The 19,156-nt window shown below is 50.7% G+C and overlaps 1 protein-coding gene across 2 annotated transcripts in view; it reads right to left on the bottom strand.

Moving 5' to 3' along the window:
- stab1 (stabilin 1) overlaps window positions 1-17,903 on the bottom strand; it is a 19,645-nt gene extending 1,742 nt beyond the window's left edge. The window contains exons 1-66 of one of the 2 annotated variants that reach the window (XM_088388977.1): window positions 17,620-17,903; window positions 17,019-17,265; window positions 16,767-16,852; window positions 16,378-16,447; window positions 16,172-16,267; window positions 15,977-16,090; window positions 15,696-15,883; window positions 15,494-15,630; window positions 15,221-15,348; window positions 15,006-15,082; window positions 14,807-14,932; window positions 14,556-14,714; window positions 14,427-14,498; window positions 14,103-14,216; window positions 13,973-14,026; window positions 13,681-13,761; window positions 13,433-13,591; window positions 13,281-13,343; window positions 13,132-13,224; window positions 12,881-12,967; window positions 12,639-12,750; window positions 12,365-12,551; window positions 11,968-12,061; window positions 11,717-11,875; window positions 11,433-11,528; window positions 11,226-11,321; window positions 11,054-11,101; window positions 10,852-10,985; window positions 10,644-10,755; window positions 10,463-10,540; window positions 10,287-10,388; window positions 10,079-10,183; window positions 9,863-9,997; window positions 9,650-9,778; window positions 9,488-9,541; window positions 9,303-9,416; window positions 8,876-9,071; window positions 8,678-8,773; window positions 8,553-8,598; window positions 8,131-8,210; window positions 7,786-7,911; window positions 7,614-7,687; window positions 7,414-7,485; window positions 7,220-7,339; window positions 7,081-7,128; window positions 6,905-6,979; window positions 6,655-6,801; window positions 6,304-6,432; window positions 6,082-6,141; window positions 5,612-5,788; window positions 5,463-5,552; window positions 4,936-5,082; window positions 4,607-4,663; window positions 4,353-4,530; window positions 4,049-4,198; window positions 3,840-3,944; window positions 3,616-3,732; window positions 3,311-3,443; window positions 2,965-3,025; window positions 2,577-2,721; window positions 1,501-1,634; window positions 1,203-1,368; window positions 1,004-1,110; window positions 804-923; window positions 439-573; window positions 260-364 (exon numbers count right to left, since the gene is read on the bottom strand). In XM_088388977.1, coding sequence (XP_088245103.1) covers window positions 260-364; window positions 439-573; window positions 804-923; window positions 1,004-1,110; window positions 1,203-1,368; window positions 1,501-1,634; window positions 2,577-2,721; window positions 2,965-3,025; window positions 3,311-3,443; window positions 3,616-3,732; window positions 3,840-3,944; window positions 4,049-4,198; window positions 4,353-4,530; window positions 4,607-4,663; window positions 4,936-5,082; window positions 5,463-5,552; window positions 5,612-5,788; window positions 6,082-6,141; window positions 6,304-6,432; window positions 6,655-6,801; window positions 6,905-6,979; window positions 7,081-7,128; window positions 7,220-7,339; window positions 7,414-7,485; window positions 7,614-7,687; window positions 7,786-7,911; window positions 8,131-8,210; window positions 8,553-8,598; window positions 8,678-8,773; window positions 8,876-9,071; window positions 9,303-9,416; window positions 9,488-9,541; window positions 9,650-9,778; window positions 9,863-9,997; window positions 10,079-10,183; window positions 10,287-10,388; window positions 10,463-10,540; window positions 10,644-10,755; window positions 10,852-10,985; window positions 11,054-11,101; window positions 11,226-11,321; window positions 11,433-11,528; window positions 11,717-11,875; window positions 11,968-12,061; window positions 12,365-12,551; window positions 12,639-12,750; window positions 12,881-12,967; window positions 13,132-13,224; window positions 13,281-13,343; window positions 13,433-13,591; window positions 13,681-13,761; window positions 13,973-14,026; window positions 14,103-14,216; window positions 14,427-14,498; window positions 14,556-14,714; window positions 14,807-14,932; window positions 15,006-15,082; window positions 15,221-15,348; window positions 15,494-15,630; window positions 15,696-15,883; window positions 15,977-16,090; window positions 16,172-16,267; window positions 16,378-16,447; window positions 16,767-16,852; window positions 17,019-17,265; window positions 17,620-17,676 — 7,359 coding nt within the window. In that variant the 5' untranslated portion in view covers window positions 17,677-17,903. Of the gene's footprint in view, window positions 1-259; window positions 365-438; window positions 574-803; window positions 924-1,003; window positions 1,111-1,202; window positions 1,369-1,500; window positions 1,635-2,576; window positions 2,722-2,964; window positions 3,026-3,310; window positions 3,444-3,615; window positions 3,733-3,839; window positions 3,945-4,048; window positions 4,199-4,352; window positions 4,531-4,606; window positions 4,664-4,935; window positions 5,083-5,462; window positions 5,553-5,611; window positions 5,789-6,081; window positions 6,142-6,303; window positions 6,433-6,654; window positions 6,802-6,904; window positions 6,983-7,080; window positions 7,129-7,219; window positions 7,340-7,413; window positions 7,486-7,613; window positions 7,688-7,785; window positions 7,912-8,130; window positions 8,211-8,552; window positions 8,599-8,677; window positions 8,774-8,875; window positions 9,072-9,302; window positions 9,417-9,487; window positions 9,542-9,649; window positions 9,779-9,862; window positions 9,998-10,078; window positions 10,184-10,286; window positions 10,389-10,462; window positions 10,541-10,643; window positions 10,756-10,851; window positions 10,986-11,053; window positions 11,102-11,225; window positions 11,322-11,432; window positions 11,529-11,716; window positions 11,876-11,967; window positions 12,062-12,364; window positions 12,552-12,638; window positions 12,751-12,880; window positions 12,968-13,131; window positions 13,225-13,280; window positions 13,344-13,432; window positions 13,592-13,680; window positions 13,762-13,972; window positions 14,027-14,102; window positions 14,217-14,426; window positions 14,499-14,555; window positions 14,715-14,806; window positions 14,933-15,005; window positions 15,083-15,220; window positions 15,349-15,493; window positions 15,631-15,695; window positions 15,884-15,976; window positions 16,091-16,171; window positions 16,268-16,377; window positions 16,448-16,766; window positions 16,853-17,018; window positions 17,266-17,619 lie in introns of both variants that reach the window. The other variant, XM_088388976.1, reaches the window with a different exon arrangement.
- Window positions 17,904-19,156: the final 1,253 nt, after the last annotated feature.

Below are 19,156 nucleotides of genomic sequence, written 5' to 3' on the forward strand. Positions count from 1 at the left end.
TGTTAAGCAGCAACGGAAAAAAAGGGAATACTTGGCTTTCCAAATACTGACAATACAAAAAGTAGTTTTGTAATCAACTGTTAATCAATGTTACGTGTATGATGATTGAGGATGTATGAAGGTGTTACTTTGGGTCGAAACATAATCTTTGGGGAGAGTCAGGCTAAAAAATATGAGAAGTTAAATAGTGAAGCAACCGACGACCACAGTAGGGGAGTTGGCTTTTGTATAAGCTCCACCTTGATATTATCCAGCTCACCTGAGGAGGCGGAGCCGTTAGCGGCGCCTCGATAATGTGAATGATCCCGTTGACGGCTGGGATGTCCCAAGCCAAGAGGAGGCGCTGGTTCACCAGTTTACAACTCTGAGGGTGGAAGTGGTGAAAGATTGAATAAAAATAAGGTTAAGTACGGAAATTGGATTGTGTTGTGGTCGGACCTCGTTGTTGCCGTGGGTAACAGACAGGTCAAAGCCCAGCCTGGACGGGATGACTTCCTGGTGTCGCAGCTCCTTAAATGCTCGTCTGAAGTGATTGGCAGAGATGTGATACTCCACATCCCGACCCGAGAGCACCTAACGCGCACACGAAAACAAGACAAGGGAGAAATGAGTCGTGCTAATCATTCCTTTGTGCAAATAAAAGACAATGACAAGAAACAAGGCCACCACCATTGAAAGAGTAAAATGTATTGACAATCATCAACATCTTGCATAATTAGAAATAACTCAGAGAGGAAAAATGATTGTAAATCACTACGCTTCGCACAATAGAAATAAAGATGACCGATAATAATCCAGCTCACTTGGCCGGGGCTGAATCCGTCGTCGTGCGGGACAAACAGCGTCACCTCCGACTGCCTTTGAGACAAAAAATTGACCAGACCCTGGCCCTGTGTGGACAAACTGCCGTAGTCCAGCAAGGACTGAAAATCCCCCAAAAAGACAAAGAAATGTTGAGATCGAATGAAGGCGCTTTCAGGTTTGAAGACGCAACGCGCGGCACCTTGTAAAAGAGGCTGAAGTTGCCGTAGGCCGCCAGCACATTAATCAGGACGCTGTGGCAGAAGATGCCATCCCCTTCGAAGCCGTCGGGACACTTGCACTCCACGTCTGCACACGGCAACAAGCGGGAAACACACAAAAGCTCAAGATGTCGTTTTGATCAGATTTTTCAATGGACGGCATTTTGGTGCGCTAGTTACCTGAGAGCCTGTAGCAGTAGGCGTCGTACGTGCTGCTCTGGTCCACGGGATCCTTGTAGAGGACCACGCCTATGTGGTTCTCGCCACACCTCATGCTGGGGAAGCGCGTAGGGTACCCGACCTTGCCGCCCTCCATCCAGCCGGCCACGCACAGATGCATGCCCAGCTGCAAGCACAGACGCTACGTCAATAAATGCACACTGGACTGGACACAACGCCAGACATGCACGTTTTTTAGTATTCCACATGCAATTGTTATTTGTTAGCCGATTGATGGACAGCACGGGTACAAGCGTACCTGTTGTGCGTCGCCCAGCTGTTTGAAGCTGGCCAGGACGCCCCCGTCGACCTGGCACGCGGCATCCGCCTGACTGAAATTCATCTTGTACTTGCCTTCCGGTGAGCGAACATGGAACACTCCCGCGGTATTGGCTGAGAACGCAAGCGGCACATCCAAGACCACATTAAGTACGGTAACAAAACGACGGCTCGGTGCCATCGAGACCGATCGCACCTGCTGGCTGCAAGATGACCTGCATCACTCATTAGGGTTATGCTCTTGAGTCAGAGGATATGCGTTACCATGGTAACAGAAGGGCACCAATGTCTCCAGAATATACCTAGAAATGTCCGAATGAAAGTCCCAATGATCATCGTCACACACACATCTGGGTGTGGTGAAATTTGTCCATCCCCATTTGATTTTGATTCATCCCCTGGGGGAGAGGGGAGCAGTGAGCAGCAGCGGTGCCGCCCGCGCTCGGGAATCATTTGGTGATCTAAGCCCCCAATTCCAACCCTTAATGCTGAGTGCCAAGCAGGGAGGCAATGGGTCCCATTTTTATAGTCTTTGGATATGACCCGGCCGGGGTTTGAACCCACAACCTTCCAGTCTCAGGGCGGACACTCTACCGCTAGTCCACTGAGCTAGTTGCCATGGAAACAGGTGACCACGTTACCAAGGTAACACGTAACAAACGTCACATGATGGCTGTTACCGTGGTAACAGACGGTGGTCTCCGAATATACCTGCTTGTTGTGTTACCGTGGAAACAAATTAGCAGGGAAGTAATGTGTTACACTTTAAACTGATCTCTTGAGCAGGTGCAGAAAAAAGACGTAAGATGTCTGTTGTCATGGTAACAAAATTCTTTTGGAAACGTTACAGGCACCTTGTGGAAAGGTCACGAGCATGAGAGATTTGTCGCCGTAGTGACAGACATCTCGTGAAGACGTAGGTAGCCTAAATAATCGCTGCAAAACGCCACATGGGAACGGCATGGTCTCGACATCATGATCATATCTTTCCAGTTACATGCAAGAGCTTGGTTTCTGTCGTAAACAATGTCACTGCAATGGCACCAGAAGCGTTACCGTGGTAGTGCAAGTCCTTGCAGGAGGCCACGGGATGACAGCCACCGTTGTCCTCCAGGCAGCGGTCGACGGGAGGCACAACTTTCTCCAGGCATTGGATTCCGTTGCCCACGTAGCCCGCTAAGCACTCGCACCTGCGCTCATTCTGTACGGAAGACGATTACCGCAAGTAACGTGGACGCTCGGGAAATCGACAAATACAGTAAAGCCAAACAAAGAAGCATTTAAAAAGCTAATGCTCAACACTCACTTCGGAAGCTAATATTGGAACTTAATCGAAGCTAACGTTGGTGCAGCTAACACCAGAAGTGGAAAGCATGCCGGCGGGACATTTCCAAGGCTAAACCTCAAACCGAGAAAATGCGATGAGTGAGACGTTTGTACCCACCGGGCCTGTGAACTTGCAGGATGCAAAGTCGCTGCAGCCGCCGTTTGTCTCCTCCACACACCTGGAAAACACATCCATCACTTTCCTGGTGGTGAGCGGTCCCATCTCCCCCCTTCTGGCCTAAACACACTCCGAAGCACTGACCTATATTAACAACCAAAATTTGAATATATGCAGGATGACACTGCATTCTTTCTTTTGTTCATTCATTATTAATTCAGCAAATTCTTATTCATTTATTTGGACCATTGGATATTTAGTGTGTTGCCATGTCAACCAAATCTATTGAGCAACTTATCCTGGTGCCGCATACGTTCCACACGAATCCCTTTTCGTTGCCGTTCACCTGTTGATGGCGTCGCATACGTGGCCGTCGCCGTGGTAACCGCTGCGGCAGGTGCAGTTGACCCGCAGTCCCGTCTGGGTGCAGTCGGCGTCTTGGTGACAGCCGCCGTTGTACTCCTCGCAAAGATTCGGAGCTGTGAGGCATTGTCGTCAAACAATGTCGTTGGCGCATAGAAGAGAGGACGAGCAGAAGTCAGGCCCTCCCCCACAGCCCCCCGAAATGGAGCGCAAAGAGTGGAGCATGTCTGTGCCTTCCCCAAATTAGAGCAGGTTTTGTGACAATCATGATGCCGTGTTAAAACTCACGTGGCTCGGGAGTGCACATAGTGCCATTGCCCTGAAAACCAGACTTGCACTGGCAGCCCATCCCTGGAAAACAATCGGCCTGAGCATGACATGGACGGCACTCCTCGGGGATGGAACCTATACACACATACGCACACACACAGTATTGAGAATGGAATTGTCGCTCTGTATGAAGTATGAAATGCAGGAAAGCTAGGCTAGCACTATCTGGTAGCATCACTCACCCAAGTCGATCTGGCAGCGGTCTCCTTTCCAGCCCGGTCTACAGACGCACTGGCCCGAGCCTTCCATGCCCTCGTCGCACGTTCCCTGCTGACCGCACTCGCATGCTGGGGCAGAAACGCACACACAAGATGAGATGACGCGTTCCAAGTTGATTTTTGTTGAGATGCTTGAAGTGCGGGAAGCTTACGATGTTATACAAACATCAAACCTGTGCAGTTGGCGCCGTAATATCCCGGCGTGCACGTCTCACACGCGTCGCCTTGAAAACCGGGAGGACAGTTGCACTTGCCCGTCCCTCGTATGCCGTCGCTGCACTCGCCGTGGCCGCTGCACGGTGACTCCACGCCGCCAGGACACACTGCAGAGAAAGACGGACAAACGCGGATGGTCTGTGAGATACTGAAAGTTTTGCGATTAAATATTGCGATTACAATTCGATTCAAATTGTCTTTGTGAGAGGAGAAGACAAGTGAGATGTGTGTGAAAGTCAAGCGTAAAATCTTGCGCCTCACCCTGACAGTCTCTGCCAAAGTGGTTTTTACAGCACTTCTGGACCCAACCCGGGAAGCGGCACACTCGCTTGCAGCCAAAGGTTCTGACCGAGCTGAACGGGTCGTCCAGTTCGCCGGCCCAGCGCATGTAGCCCAGCGAGTACTTGCTGCGACTTCTCATGCAGCTCTCCACGCGGCCCTGAAATGCGCCGCACCCTTCATCTTCTCCATCTTGGGGCGAGAAAGCTTAGGGGCAGGGTTTTGGGTCTCCTTACCGTGTCCTGGTGACGGATGGGGCAGGGTGGAGGGAACAGACAGCGGCCGCAGCGGCCCTGTTTGGACACACAAGCGCGCACGTTACACTCTCTGTACTCGGAGGGAAGAAAAAAACACGGGGTCAGGGTTCGCCGAGTGTGATAACCGATCACGACAACGCACGAGTGGTCGTGCTCGTGTATGTTGGCAAGGGGCGTGGCTTTCACACACTCGGGAAGGGGGCGCCGTTACTGAACGTTTAAATCTTGCCAGCAGCTTTGAGACGGCAGACGTGAGCACTTCAGGGAAGACGAGGTGAGGTGATGTTGTGTGACTTTGCGGTACTGACAAAGGTGGTTCTGTTCTCCGCGCTGTCGCAGTGCGCCCCCTGGCCCGGGGGCTCCAGGAGCTGGTCGATGCCGTAGGCCACGCCCTCGTCAAAGCTCAGGTAGCGCTCCACAACCCTGGCCGCGTTTTCGTTGATCAATATGTTGCCCTACATTGGCACAAACACACAAAGAAGCAAGAACAACGCACTCAGGGCGTCTTTGCCAAATTGAAGTTTTCCCTCATTCTGGCTCCTGAAAGTGAGGGCGGGCAGATTGCCACGTAAGGGTCCCCTCCTCCTCGCCCATTTGTAAAACTCATTTGAAGATACTTTTTTCTTTATTCTTTGGCTTTCGACTGTTATTCTTGTATATTATTTTGTGTTTCAATGGATTGTTTTCGCTGTGTTTGTGGTTGTCCCCGTTGCTCAACGTGAAGCTGTTGTGAAATGTGCTGTAAATATCACGTTGTATTGCAAACTACCATCTCCACGTCAATGCCAGACAACAGTCATTACCGTAATAACAGTGTTTGTGTGTTTGTTCTCACCACCAGGTTTTGGTCACAGCTATACTTGATTCTTGATCCGTGCATGGTGCGGAAGGACGAGTATTTATTTGGCCGACTGACGCCCATAACCTACACACGCACAAATATGTCATGGCGTCCAAGCGGCCATTTTAGTGGAGCCATGTTACCCTGGCGCTGCGTATGATGTGCGCTTTGACAGTGGCGGCCAGCTCCTCCTGGTGGTCGGGACTGGAGAGCCAGCGCTGCCTTTCAGGGGGCAACGAGCTGAGGGCCCGGTCACTGGGCCAGAACATCGTGAACGGCTGGTGGATGGACGACTGCAGCACTGGGAGCAGGCCGGCGCGCTGCACCCGCAAAACAAAAAAAACCTTGTCAAAGCGCAAGCCCGTGCACGGTGGCGAGGAAGTAGAAAGTGAGGCCGTGGTGCTAAATGGCTGGATGACGGGCAGCTTGATAAACGGAGGTGGAGGAGAGAATGATTGGCATGATGGATGCCGGAAACATGATGGATGGATGGATGGATGGACGGACGGACGGACGGACGGACGGACGGACGGACGGACGGATGGATGGATGGATGGATGGATGGATGGATGGATGGGGCTGATATGACAGCGGGAGCACATCATGGGTTTACCTCGATTAACTGGTAGAAGCCGCTGTAGCCATAAAATTGAGCAGCTGCAGTGAAGTTCATCTGGAAGGAAGGCAAGAAAGAAAGAAAGCTGGATTTGTTGATTTACAAGTATGTGCCGTGTCCTCACGATACAGATAAACAAGCGCAAGCGCGCACACACACACGGTACGTATGTAAACACACAAATGATAAGAAATGAGCACACAAAGTTGCGGTCGGCACCTTGGTGACGCGTTGTTTGCTGCTCAGCCGGTAGGGGGTGAGCATCTTGCTGATGTGGTGGATGACCCCGTTGGACGTGGTGTAGTCGCTCCTGACGATCCGAGAGGCGTTGTTGATCCACACCGAGCCCTGACGCGCACAAACACGCACGTGTTAGGCAAATGCTCGCTAACGCCGCTGTCCTTGAATCGTTTATCCAACTTTTGAAAGAGTTCGGGATTGATTATCACATTTGCTCAAGGCTTGGCATTTATTGCTCAAAGAAACCTTTCTGGACTCAAGATTTCTTTTTTTTTTTTTTTATCCTTCTAACCAAATCAAATTGAATTTGAAATTGAAATTGAATGAGACCTGGTCCAGACTGAATTTCAACATGTGTCCGGATGTGGAGATGGCCTGCTGGGTGCTCTGGAGGTCATTCAAAGTCAGCTTCTCGCAGGAAACAATGTGGTACCGCACCAGATCACTGATACGCCCAAACAGCTTCCACTCACTAACCTGCGCCAACACACACACAAACGTAACCACGTGCGTGTGAGCACACACACAAACACGAAGTAGAGACAGAAGAGAATCAAGATGGCGGCTGATGAGTACACACATCAAAATACGTGTCATTGTCGATGGGGACAAAGACGGTGAATGGCCCATCGCCGTAGAGACTCAAAGAGTCTGACTGCTAGATGGAACAAAGACCAAAATAAAAAGGTTTAAGTTGTGTAACTTGTGTGATAAGGTAGAGCTTTTTTTTTTTTTTTTTTGCTTTTTTTAACTCACAGAGAGCATGTAACGGAAGAAGGAGTTCTCCGGGTTTCGGGACACCTCCTGTGCGAAAAGAAGGAAAAAAAAAAAAGGAGAATGCTGTGATGGCGGCCCGGGGGGAGCTGAGGGGGGAGATCTGGGTCATGTGACTCACGGCATTGGTGTTGCCGCGGCAATCGATGCCGTCGCCTATGTGGTCTCGGAAGCAGGTGCAGTTCCTCTGGCCAAGTCCCAAATACTCACAGCGGGCATATTTGCTGCAGCCGCCATTGTTCTGCACACACACAATCATGAACACATAGAAAAATGTAAAAACGCAAAAACACACGCGAGCACACGCAGACGTACGGTTCTGCAAGGGTTACTGGGGAAACAGAAGCGGCCGCTCCCTTGGAAGCCCATCTGGCACCTGCACGCCACCTGGGGAAAACAACCCGAAAATATCTTCAACCCGGCATCCAACAGGAATCACATCATTCAAGAGAAGGTGAAGAATGAAATCCGTTGGGGAGGAGAAAGAATATGCCGGAGAGTAGCTGCCGTCTTACGGTGTCAGGTCCTGTTCGGATGCAGTAGGCCGACTTGTGGCAGCCTCCGTTGTTAACCAGGCAGCCGTCCACTTCTGAAAAAGAGCAAGTCCACCCACCCGTAAAGGTCGGAAGGCAGGAAATTTCACCGGGAAGGCCAACATGGTGGATGTGTAAGGATGACATGACTGACCCAGGCAGACCACGCCGTCGCCCGTGTACCCCCTGTTGCAGGTGCAGGTGCGCACGCCCGCCGACACTGTGGCGCAGGTGGCGAACGGCGAGCAGCCGCCATTGGACAGGCTGCACAGGTTCACCTCTGAGGAACAGGCACGCGTGATGAAGGACAAGCCGTAACGGGAGAAGAAGCGCAAATCGTACAAGGGGGACGAAGACATGGCGTTGTGAAGTAGTGGAAGAAATACAAGTAGTAGAGGCAGGAGTTGGACAAGGAGTCATAAAAATAAACGTTGTTCAAAAAATCAACGCAAGTAGCACAAGTCGTGGAAGCAATTGAAAGAGAGAAAGCGGCTGTTACCTTGGCACACGCTGCCGTTGCCTTTGTAGCCGGCCACGCAAACGCAGGCGGCCGCGCTCCCCTGCGGCCCCGTGATGCAGCTGAAACGACCACCACATGCCCGTCAGCTATTTGGCCGTCCGTCCGTCATCAGTCCATCCGTCCATCCATCCTCAGTTAATTATTTCATCTTTTGTAGTCTGGCCAAGTCATTTGACATATTTATACTGTTTTGGGGATGTGGGAGGAAACCGGAGTGCCCGGAGAAAACCCAAGCAGGCACAGGGAGAACATGCAAACTCCACACAGGGAGGGCCGGAGGTGGAATCGAACCCTCCGAACTGTGAGGCGGACGTGCTAACAAGTGTTTCAGCGTGCCGCACTGCCCGGAGACATTTGAACCAAAATGGTGACACACACGCACACATATTAATGGAACCTACTTGGCGTTCTCATCACAGACTCCTCCGCAGGCATCGTCCTTGATCTCTGCCACACACAAGCACAAACACACACATCACACACAGATGATGGGAGGTTACGCAATTTGAGTCGCTTGCGTATTTACCGATGGAGCATGAGGCCCCCTTCCATCCTTTGTGACAGTCACACCTGCCGCTTCCCGACAAACCGTCGTCACACTTGCCGTGGTCACAGGCGCACTCTGGGAGATGCACGCCCAGATGGACACACACAGGAACACAAAACAAGTATTGGCATACATGCGGACGCACAAAACACACGCGTGTGTGTGCCAGCGTCTCACTTGAAGTGCAGTTGACACCGTAACGTCCAGGCTCGCAGTCCTCGCAGGCGGTGCCGTGGAAACCCTCGTAGCAGCGGCACTCCCCGTTGCCACGGAGACCGTCCTGACACTGGCCGTGATTGGAGCACCAGCTGCCCACATCTCCCGGGCATTTGAAGCACTCGTGCCCGTAGTAACCGGGGCAACACGACTGATGCTGCGGGGCACACGTCAGGAAGCCTCAGAGTCACAAGCGCGGGTGGCCACGTTAAAGCTAACATGTTAGCTTCCCATCAATTCTCATCTGAGCTAGCACCCGGCTCCAGGGCATCCATTCTGTTAGCATTTCAAGCATCCTCTTGTGAAAGGCAACCCAACTCCAGGTCACGCTCCAAAATCTTAGCAAATCATTTTTTCCTTTCAAGTTGCTAGCTCAGGCAGCGGCTACCTTGGCGACTTGCAGACATTTTATGACGCAGCCTGGCATGGACTTCCTGCGGATGCCAACACGCTTTCTGTATCGACAGTTGGGCCTCATGTTCTCCGGGAATTGCATTGTGATCTGAGGTGGAGCAAAAACACGCATGGAAGAATTGTCACGGTGGTTGGGATCCGCGTGATTGACAGACTCACCGGCTGATATCTGTTGAGGCAGCGGGGGGGTCCGTCACAGGCAGTACACCGGCCCTAATCAGCAAACAGACGATTCATACTATGACAATGCCAAAGAATCATAGCGACCCACAGGGTCTCTCCTGGCTTGAAGCAACCCCCCCCCTCCGATTGAGCGCTTACGTTGACTTGCACCATAACCTCCTGGCTGCATCTGTTGCGGCGCACAGGGAGGACACGCGGGAGGACGATGATGACGCCGAACTGCGTCTCGCTGAAGGTGCCGTCCAGCGGCACGTCGTTCACCAACGTCTGGAGCCACCGCAGACAATGAAAGGGTGAGCTAGCGTCAGAACAACATGAAAGGCCCGGGAGGTCACAAAATCTTTTTCTTACCTGATTGTTAGAGTCCAGGTGGAACTGTACCTGGTAGTCGGCACCCAGCAGAGTGCTCACGAGTAAACCGTCATAGAGTCGTTCGGGGAAGAGCAGCTGTTTGCGAATCACGTGATACTTGAACACGTCGGCGTCCTGCGGAAAGGAACGTGTTAGCGGCTCTCAGTTGCATTTGGCTAGCGTGTCCGGCCGGGGCTGGCGTGGCAGGCCACCTACCAGCTGGGTAGCGTTGCCTTCACTCAGGTACTGACGGACGGCGTCGTCGGTGGGCAGCAGAAGGGTGAACTCAGTCTGCTTGATTTCCCCTGACAGATTGTACATCTGACAAAGCGGGGGTGGAAAACAACAATCAACAACAACAAAGGTACACACACAAAGCATACGACGACACAACACGCTACATAACACACCCAGTGTGACCCACCAGAGCGTATTGACGGAAGAGACTGAAGTTTGGCGATGATTCCAGGAAGGCCTTCACGGTGAGCGGCTCAGGCGGGAGGTCCGAACGGGATGGAAACAAAACCTGAAAAGATACCTCATCTATTTTTCACGCTCAGGCCGCCGTCTTGCTCGAGCATCCTCGATGAGCCGTCCCACCTTGTCAATGATGTGGAAGTAGCCGTTGATGGCCGGCTGGTTCCGGATCACCACGGCGGCGCCACCGATGAGAATTCCCTGCGATGACACCACAGCAGACTCGAGTGGGCCGCAACTGGGATAGGCGGAGCCAATGTTCCAAACGCAACTCCGAGGCTGTTGACTGTTAGTGCGCCGCTACCTTGCTGCTGTTCTGGATCTCCCATTGGGTGGGCACGTGCATGGAGGGCAGCTTTTGGCCAATCAGGCTCTCCATGTCTTCCACGGAGTATCTGCCTGGCAGAAAGTGAGCCCTGCAAGCAGGAAGTCACACGGGAAGTCAGCAATCCAGCGGTGCGAGTGTGTGTGTTGATGTTTCTGTTTTTGTGTGTGGGCGCGAGCTGACCCACCGCAGGATGTGCGGGAGGTGATGCCTCGTGTTCCAGAAAATGAAGTCGGCGTCACTCATGTTCTGCTGCACCGGTCTGCTGGGGACCAGCACGGTCACGTTGCCGCTCAGGTCCTCAGCGGCTTGAGGGTACCTCTGCGGGAATAATCGGCAGCTCAAACCACGGCGTGATGTCATTTGAAGACGTGACGGCGTTTACACACGTGGATCATGGAGTACAGGCTGAAGAAGATAGGATTCATGTCCAGCTCCTGAACAAAGAACATTTTTCAAAGTTGCAACTCTCATGGCGTGAGGCGCAAGACAAACAAGTTGCTCGCATTTGACGTATAAAATCGCCACACGTGAGTCGGATTGTCATTGGCGAGTTTTGACCTCCATCAAGGTTCCGTAGCAGATGATTCCATCTCCTTCGTAGCCGTCGGGGCACGTGCACGTGCGGTTGCCGTCCTCCACCTGATTGCATTTTGCCTGCAAATCAATTTCAAGGCTTTTCAGATATGTTACAAGATGATGTAATGGCACCACGTGAAACGAAAGGCCTCGTCCGATCAGTGCGCTGCGGCACCTGGGCGTCATTACCAGGGCGTGGCAGCCTCCGTTTTTGCTGAGGCACGGGTTCACCAGGTCACAATCTGCGCCGTTCCCCATGTAACCCGTTTTACACACGCACTCGCTCTGCAGACACACACGCACGAACAATCTGCATGTTAAGAGACAACAAAGATTCACAATGAAAAATGCCAAATTAGAGTCTGGAGCTCTTTAGAAGGAAGACAGCCTTATACTTGACACCTTATTCAAATAATAGAAGAAATCCTCAACAGAAACAACCAATCATTTCAAGAGCTCTATTTCAAGCTCACCTGCCCGGGTCCGATGTGGTTGCAGTCTGCGTTTGGGCTGCAGCCTCCTCGCTCGGCCGTCTGGCAGTTGTTGATCTCCACGCAGACGCGCCCGTCACCCGTCCAACCCTCCACGCACACGCACGACACGTTGCCCGGAGACAAATACACGCACTCCGCCTGCCAACAATTAAAACACAACCGCTCAAGTACAGACGCTGCAAACATTTCTTTTGATTGGCTTCTTGCGGAAAGTCGTGGCGAAAGCTAACGTTGGCGTGGCAGCCTCCTCTGCTGCTCTTCAAACAGCGGTTGATGGCCGTGCACGAGTGGCCGTCACCTTCGTAGCCGTCCCGGCAAACGCACCTGGCGCCGACAGCAGCAGGAGAGAAAGCAAAGAGTTGCAGACTTGCAGAAAACAAATCAGATCAAAAAATATTTGGAAAAAATGGACCAGATTTGAAGGAATACAAAACTAATTTTATGGAGGTAAAACAAAAATTAAACATTGTTGTTTTCCTTTAAAATAGTGTCTTTCGAACTAAAAGCACTTTAAATTTCTTTGCCATGAGGTTTAAAAAAATATGATAGTGGCTGGGAGCTCAACACTGCTCTGAGCATTTGCTCCACATGGCGGCTCGACTTTGTCAAGTCGGCGAGTTGCCTTACGTGCTTCGGAGGCCATTGTGCGTGCAGTACGCGTTGATGTGGCAGTGCTCCATCAGGCCGTCAGCGTTGCACGGCGTGGCCGCTTTATCGCAACGCTCCCCGGAGAAACCCTCCAGACATGAGCCGCGTCGACACACGCCGCCGCTGCCCGGCCGGTTGTCGCACACGCCGTGGAGGCAGTGACACTCTGTGAACACGCAATGTACACGCACAGCTGGCTGAGTGTCGGAAGCAGATGGCCACCCTCCCACCAGCGGGGCGGGGCGCACGTCACCTTCGTCGCAGTGCTCTCCGTGTTTGGATGGGTCAGAGCAGATGTGGCAGGCCACGCCCTCAAAGGGCGATTGACAGCTGCAGGAGCCGTTGCCACGGATACCGTCAAAGCACTGTAAACAATGGAAATGATGTGTTACATGATGGCGTCAATATATCAAAAAATCATTAAAAAAAAATGATTCGCTCGCCCCTCTACTTGAGGAAGGCCACTCGAAAATGAAGCCAATTGCCGCCGCTAACCTTTCCTTTGTCGTAACAGGGATGCTGGAAGCCTCCGATGCACGGCTTGCAGTCGGGCCCAAAGAAGCCATCGCAGCACTCGGGCGTCTGCTCCGGAACACCACACATTTGCTGTCGGTTACACCGCTTATGCCAAATATTGTCAAAGGCCATTCTTAGCGAATTCATCAATTTAGTCGGACAGTGAAAACATCGGTAAGCTCGTCATCTTTGGTGGATGGTGAATCAAATGTTTGCGACGGTCGTCTGACCCGTGTGGTGACGTTGCAGTTCTTGGCGCAGCCTTTGCTCGGCGACCGATGCAGAGGGGATGGCGTGTAGTCGCAGCCAATCAGGTGAGTGTTCTGAAACACGTGCCATTGAGTTGGACGGACGGACGTATGTACAGACAGACTTTTACCAGTTCAGTGCTGCCATCAGGACAGGACGTCTCGTACAGGTAACTGCAGTGAACACACGGGCCCTGAAAGATCAAAATTAATTTGATTTGTCATCGTGCACAATAATAAAAAATGTCTATGTCGAGGTGAGCGCGTGTGTGTTTTGCCTGACTTGTGTGATTTGGATTTGAACGTGGTCGCATCTGTGCGGCATGATGGGTAGGATGGTGGGTGGGTAGAGGAGGCCGTCAACCACATGGATGATGCCGTTGAGCGCTCGGTTGTTGGGCATCAGCACGCGCACGCCCTTGTCGCCCAGCAGGATGTCGCCCTGAGGAAAGAGGGCGAGGAGCGGCCGAGGGGCGCCGTTGCGTTAGCGTGGGTCGGCTCGCAAAGGCGGCCTACGGGGGAGCAGCTTACGTCGGCAGACGTGGAAATGCTCAGCAGCTGATTGGCCGTCGTCTCGATGTGAGGAAGAGACGTCAGGTCATCGGACGTCAGCTGTACAGGGACATAAAAAAAAAAAAAAAAATATCACTGGAAGTTAGTTATTTGGACTTTAACATCTCATAAATGCATTATTGGTTATTTCATATTTCAAATGGGGAAAATACAAAATTGGATCTTCCATTATTTTAAATAAAAAGTGAAATAAAGTAAGAAAATGTGCACAATTTCTGCACGTCTTTGAAAATAACACATTCGTCCTTACGCTGCCCTTGGTATAAATGTGGTTCCGCAGCAGTTGCTGAAGTTTGGCCTTGGCCTGAGGACCAAAAGAAAGCAGATTGAGAGTTGACTGAGCCAAGTGCACATTGTGGTGGTGGGGGCGGTTATCGCACATGATTGAGCATGTAGAGGATGCTCCCGTCTCTGGCGTTGTCCACGGCCAGGTTGCTGGGGATGAAGACGGTCAGCGGGCCCGGCCCGTTCAGGGGCAACGCTGCGCCGCAATTCTGCACACGCACAAATAAAGGTCTTGGATGGCTTCCAAATCTTCTCATGTTTTCAAAAAAACATGCCCAACAGGCAAAATTACTCATGAATAAGCTGGGGGATGACTCCCCTACCCAAAATAAACAATAAATAAACAAACAAACAGCCATTTTAAAAAAGCATGCAAGTTTTTATTAAAAAAAAAAAAAAAAAAAATCATCTCGACTCACATCAACAAGTGACAGGAAGCGATTGAAGGCTGGCTCTTTTCTCACAACCTCCCCGATGTTCATTGTTGAAAACTAAAATCCCAAAAAGATGATTCATATTCTTCTTGCGGTACATCTGCCGTACCGTACCTTATTGACTTCTCCTGCTGGAAGAGGAAAAGCAGCAGGCCAGTCGTCGGGGGTCCCTGCGATTGGCCGGTCGATGATGTGGATGACGCCGTTGGCCGCCGGCAGGTCGGCCTGGACGACGGCGTATGTGCGCGTGGGGTCGTGCAGCATGATGAAACGCTAGCCGGCCACAACACACAAATGCATGCACTGATTTGAAAAGAGCTGAGTTATTACATATTTTTTTTTAGGGGTAACAATAAAAATCTGACCTTGTTGTCCTTGCTCCTCAATTTGGCACCTCCGTACATGTTGAACTGTCGGCCGTCCGTCATGTCCCGCAGGAGGTGCTGACCCAGGATCAGGTGGTTGCGACACTCCTTCTGCTCGTCCACAGACTGCGGGTGCAAAGCGGCATGAACGTCATCTTTCGACTGGGGCCAGGTGCAAAGACAAGCATGAGCTTCGTACATTCAGAGATGTTTGGAGCAGAGGGACGAAAGCTGTGAACAGTCCGCCGTGAGACATCAGCGAGAAACAACCTTTGGCTGAAATGCAAAACAGAAACACAATCGGAAGATGACACACACGAGTGCGGCTCGGCAACATTTCCCAATGACATTGCGTTACGGTTAGAATTTGTCTGGTAAGAAACAAAATAAGAGTGGGGAGTAGAATGTTGATACCGAAGAGGTCAAGGGCCCCCGTGAGTTTTCCTTTCTGCGCTCCGTTGCGATTCAGGTCCTGCAGACGCTCCATCAGGTTACCATAGCAACGTCGCCCATCGCTGATCTCGCCTGGCATGCACACACATCTGAGCAAACAAACAAAATGCAGTCATTTAACACTCAGGCCTTGTTGGATTTTTGGACCAACAAACAAAACGCAGTCATTTAACACTTGTGGAATTTCGTACAATTTAAGCACCTTTTCAATAAAAACAGAAACGTTTGTCCCACCTGGCTTTTCCATCCAGCCCAGTTTGACAGACGGCCGACGAGTGGCAGGTGTCCGACGCGCAGGCCGAAAGCAGTCTGCAGCCCGACTCGGCGGTGCCCCCCACAGGAATCATGCCGGACATGCACTCGCAGGCCACCTGGGAGACAAAATGCGTCACCGACATCCCGTCCGCCTTGCTGCGGCGGCGCTGGTTAACCCTACCTTGTTGGGCCCCTTGAAGACGCAGACGGTGGAGTTGAGAGGGCAGCCGCCGTTGTTGACGGTGCAGGGGTTTTTGGGTACGCAGACGCGGCCGTCGCCGTCAAAGTCGGCCTTGCAGGCACAGCTGACCTTTGACCCCTGCGTGGAGCACTGAGCGTTGACGTCGCAGCTGCTCGACACACACGTGCCTAAAAACAATAAAACAGTAAAAAAAAAAATGGAAAAAGGACGCCGCATCAGATCACGGTTCAAAGAACCAAAGCGTCGGGCGCCATGTTTACTTGCGCATTTGTTCTTGGGTGTCTTTCTGTATCCTGGCAAACATTCGCAAGTGGCGGCTTCACCTTCTCCTGAGCAGTACGAGTATGGGCTGCACGCGCTGCACCTGTTGTTCACTGAAGTAGTTTTTGATTTATTTAAATGTCAATACAAGATTTTGTTCCTTTTTTTGAGATAATGAGCAAGTGCAGTGTCACCTTGGTCACATCGCTTGCCCGTGTACGGCGGCTGACAGAAGCACTGGCCGCTACCCTCGGGGCCTTGGTCGCACGTGCCGTGCTCACAGTCGCACGCTAGCGCCAAACACATAACACAACACATACGTGTCAATCGTGCACACAGAATAACTCGGCGCAGTCTCCTGCCATTTCAAATGCAGTCTTGTGTGCATGTGACCTCTGACCTTTGTCACAGTCGTTGCCAAAAGTGTTCTCCTTGCTGCATGTCTGGCACGCAAAGCCACTGAAGCCTTCCTGCAGCAGAAGCAGGCATTACACAACGCAGGAACAGGAACGAGAAATGGTGGGATCAGGTACTCGGAAGCTGCAGGAGCAGGTCGTACTCGTGGACACATGCATGAGAAGCAGCAGGAACAGGTATGTTAGAAGCAGCCGGAACAGGCAGTAGTGGTAGTAGCAGGAACAGGAATTAAAAAAGGAGCACTTAGAAGCAACAGCAATAGGCATGAGAGGCATCAGGAATGAGGAGTTAGGAGGAAGAGCAAAAGCAGTAAAGGCAGTAGGAACAGGGCACAAGAAGCTGTTGCGGCAGGCGTGCAGGAACAGCACTCACGTCACAAACGCAGGTCCCGTTGCCAAGATCTCCATCCATGCAGGTTCCGTGGAAGTTGCAGGTCTTTCCCGACCAGCTGGGACAGGCTGCGGGTCACAGTGGCGACACTCAGGTCACTGACAAGCATTTTACTTCTGAGAGACCTTTGTTTACTTCAAGCTTTGGCCACTAATCATTGAAGCAAATTCAAGTAAAATAAATGTCATTAAGAAAAAAAAACTATGTGGCGATCATATTGTTCAAACTACTTACGGAGACAAAGTGGTCCCCAGTACTGCGGGCAGCATTGCGGCTGCAAGAAGTTCTTGACGCAAAGGCGGTGACAGCCGTCCAGCAAGTTTTCCTTGGCGCCGATCAGGACCACGTAGCTGCAGTTGCTGACGCCACCGTTGGTGAAGCCACGTGGGCACAGGCTGCTGGTCACCGCTGCGCAGGACGTGCACGTCGTGTACACGTCCAGCCTCTGCGGGATGTCGCAGCGGCCGGGCGGTGGCGACGCCTGGCACAAGACGGGGGTCAAAATCAAGCAGGAACAGGGTCAGATGAAGCAACAGTATGAGGCAGAAGAACCAACAGTGACTGGTATTCTAATACTTTCAAAACTTTCCTCTAAATTTGTAGAAACATTCTGAAAGAAATTAAAACAATGCGGGGTGAAAAAAACTAATCAATGTTATATACATTGATACAACTTGACATGACCCAAAAACTTTCATATTTGACTTTTTTTTCGTAAAAAATGTTATTCTGACTTTGTACAATTCTTGATTTTATGACCATAATGAAGACTATCTCCCAAAAATACAACTCTAATATCACAAATATTGTGCTTAAAAGAAAAACTGTGCGTTACCTGTAGTTGCAGCGAAGTTTGTAGTCCAAGGAGTTGTAATAGCAGCAGTAGTAGCATGGTTGAGTGCCCAACTACAATATAAAACAGGAAAAAGCCCCGAAAAGACAAAAAAACGATCCCGTCACAAGACGGGAAAAAAAAGATCCGCCACAGACAGTGTCAAAAAGTCTGTGCAGGGACCTTGAGAAGTATTCTGCTGAAAATGACAAAAGTGCGCACAAGCATGGGAGGCTGTGACCGTCAGTCGTGCCGAGCTGAATGTGTCGTCCGGGCCTCCCTCTCCTTTCTAATCAAGGAAGAGGTGGGAGGAAAAATGAAAACGCACAACACAAACGAGCCAGTGACACCATTTCCTCCTGCCCGCTCATGGACTCGGCACACGGATCATTTTCACATACTGATGTGACAGAAAATGTCAGTTGTGAAAAGCATCATTCGCATCATTTCTTTCATAATTTTTGAATTTATTGGCAGGTGTAAAGTAAAAACAGTTGTAAAGGAAAAGAAAAATATTTTTTTGTCTCCACCTTCAATACAAAATGACTATTTATGACTTGTAGCTTGTTTTCTGAAGAGGCCAATTACATTTTCCCAGAAAAAAAACAACCCTTAAAATATCCATTTGTCTCGTTAAATACTGTGTGGCTTTATTGTAAATAAAAGTAAAAGAAAAAACAACAATTTATGCATTCAACACAATAAAGTCAAATTAAAGCGAGGTTTGTTGTGTTTCTTTCGCTGTTTTCCAACACATTGTGTTCAGATTTACATCCACCATTAATGTGTTCATTGATTTGCGGCAAATGAACTAAGAAAAAGACAACTTTGACACTTTATGACTGAATTAAAAAAATGGTGAGATTAGGTCTAATAAGCACATGTACGAATGAGCCACCTTGTTTAAATAATTGTTTTGTTTTGAGTGTGGCAGGTCTCCGTTTTGTAGACGCCAGATTACGAGAAATCCTTGCTTCCTGACAGGAAGTTTAGGGCGGATTTCCCTTCCCTCTGCGGTGGCAACGGTCCCCGTGGGCCGCAGCAATTGGGACGGATTTCCTCGTACAAGCTGACACTGCGACTGCGCAGAAAGAAAGGAACGCCAAAGCACTTTCTTTCCTGGCTTTAACGCCGACGTCGGGAACCAGCCGACAAGAGGTCAAAGTTCACGCTGCCAGGAACAATAGCGGGAAGTGCACCAACGCTCCGATGCTGACAATTGAAAAAGTTTCTCCGCTTACTAGGATGTAAGCGAGCGAGCCAAATCATCACTTTTTGTTTTTTTTGCCAGTCATCCAGCCTTGGCTCCGCCTCCAATTATAGAACCACGAATCCTTCCTAATTTAGTGTCGTCCATCTCACTATTTTGTAAATGTGGCCCAGATTACATTTGGACACTATTCCAACCAGTATTCTGGTTCAGTTGAGACGGACGGCAAGGTGGACTTAAGACATATTGGCTTTGATTCCAGGCCGACCTTGTACGTGCGCGTATTTTGCACTTATCTGACCCAGGGTTGCTGCGGCGGCCTGATAAAGT

Source organism: Syngnathus floridae, chromosome 11 (genome assembly GCF_059516105.1).
Source record: "Syngnathus floridae isolate MCC-2025c chromosome 11, RoL_Sflo_1.0, whole genome shotgun sequence".
NCBI classification, from domain to species: domain Eukaryota; kingdom Metazoa; phylum Chordata; class Actinopteri; order Syngnathiformes; family Syngnathidae; genus Syngnathus; species Syngnathus floridae.